General features: G+C 64.5%; 1 protein-coding gene across 1 annotated transcript in view; it reads right to left on the bottom strand.

Annotated features, from left to right (window-relative positions):
* Positions 1-1,664, bottom strand: part of GTPBP6 (GTP binding protein 6 (putative)) — a gene marked incomplete at its 5' end in the record, with an annotated part of 8,204 nt that extends 6,540 nt beyond the window's left edge. Inside the window, 3 exons of the mRNA XM_045290829.1 lie at positions 101-259; positions 907-977; positions 1,552-1,664. Of these exons, the coding sequence (XP_045146764.1) occupies positions 101-259; positions 907-977; positions 1,552-1,664 (343 nt within the window). The remainder of the gene's footprint in view (positions 1-100; positions 260-906; positions 978-1,551) is intronic.
* Positions 1,665-1,667: the final 3 nt, after the last annotated feature.

Here is a 1,667-nt window from a genome sequence, read left to right as displayed (position 1 = left end):
CTGTGTCCACGTCCCTCCTCATCAGTCTGTGCCCCCGTCGACCCCCGTCTTTATTCCCCGCGTCACTCCCGGGGCAGCCCTCCCCGTGCCCGGGCCTCACCAGAGTTGGTGTACCCCACGACGGCGACCGTGGGCAGCTCGCGGCGCTGCCGCTGTCCGCGCAGCAGGCGCCGTTTGACGGCGAGCTTCCGCAGCGCCTTCCTGATCCGCGCCTCCCTGTCCTTCAGCAGCCGCTGCCGCTCCTGCAGGAAGGTCTCCCCTGCGCGCCCGGAGGGGTGGGGGCGGGGACACCGTGAGCAAGGCACCTGTGCCCGAGCGCACGACGTCAGCCCAGGGTGGCGTCATCCCAGGGAGCCGGGGAGGGGAAGACCTGCGCCTGCGGGAGGCTATGAGTGCGGCACTTATACATGACGTCATGGGGGGGGGCGCCCATCCAGGGCACCTTCTGTGCCACACAGTTCAGATCACAACAGTGTCCTGAGGGCACCCTGGAGCAGGGGTGCCCACATCCTACAGGAGTGGCGTCCTTAGAGAAGGGACAGAGGGGTCAGCCACATAGACGGAGGCAGGGACTGGAGAGATGCAGCCACAAGCCCAGGAATGTCCAGGGCCCCGAGGAGCTGGGAGAGGCCATCAGGAAGGACCCTCCCCTGGAGCCTCCTGAGGGAGCCCGGCCCTGCCCACCCCTGGACCTCAGACTCCAGGTCACTTGATCTGGGAGACACATTTGTCACCTCAAGCCTCTGATTCCTGTCCCCTTGCTGTGGCCCCCTAAACACACAGGCCCCGAGGCACCCCAAGTCACCTGCACCCACCCTCCTCGGCGTCTCGCAAGGTCTCCCAGACTGCCAAAGAGCAGCCTATCTGCACCCCTCACCCCCAGTGGCCAAGCAGCAGCACACGCACCTGAGCCCATGATGTAGCGAGAGCCCCTGCCCTGTTGGTCCAGCTGGGAGGGGTCCTTCTTCAGGTTGGCCCTGGTGCAGAAATGGGAGGGCGTGTTGGCTGCAGAGGGCCATCCCCTCCCTGGCCGCCACACGCTGCCCCGCGTCCCCCGTGCTGACACTGTCTGCGATGGCACCCACTGGGCAGCCCCTCGGGGTGCATCGGACTAGGGCACCAGGCCCGGAACCTGCCACCAGCACCCACAGGGCGCTCAGCAGCGGGGGTCAGTGGTCCACCCTACGGCTCACTGATGCCCCACACTGTCTTCTGCTGTCCATGATGCATGACATTCACACTGTCCTAGACTGTCCACGATCCTGTTGTCTGCGCTGTGTCAGGGTGGGAGGAGACAAGACTGCCAGCATCCACCTGTGCAGGGGGCGTATCAGAGTCCACTTGAGCATGGGGATGTCAGATTGTATCTGTGCAGGGGGAGTGCCAGAGTCTACCTGGGCATGGGGATGTCAGAGTCTACCTGTGCATGGGGAATCCCAGAGTCTACCTGTGCAGGAGGATCTCAGAATCTACCTGAGCAGGGGGATCTCAGAGTACACCTGTGCAGGAAGATGTCAGAGTATATCTCTGCAGGGGGAGCTCAGAGTCTACCTGAGCAGGGGGAGCTCAGCCAGGGCCAGTTGCAGCCGGGCCTCCTTGGTGCGGGCATGGCAGCGGAAGATGTGCAGCACAATGGTGAAGCGGTCGAACACCTGAACGCCCCAGGC

This window comes from Echinops telfairi, unplaced genomic scaffold (genome assembly GCF_000313985.2).
Source record: "Echinops telfairi isolate 266 unplaced genomic scaffold, ASM31398v2 ScPeMD7_58;HRSCAF=197, whole genome shotgun sequence".
Classification (NCBI taxonomy): Eukaryota; Metazoa; Chordata; class Mammalia; order Afrosoricida; family Tenrecidae; genus Echinops; species Echinops telfairi.
Note: the sequence above shows the minus strand (reverse complement) of the source record. Positions and strands in the feature narration are given on the sequence as shown.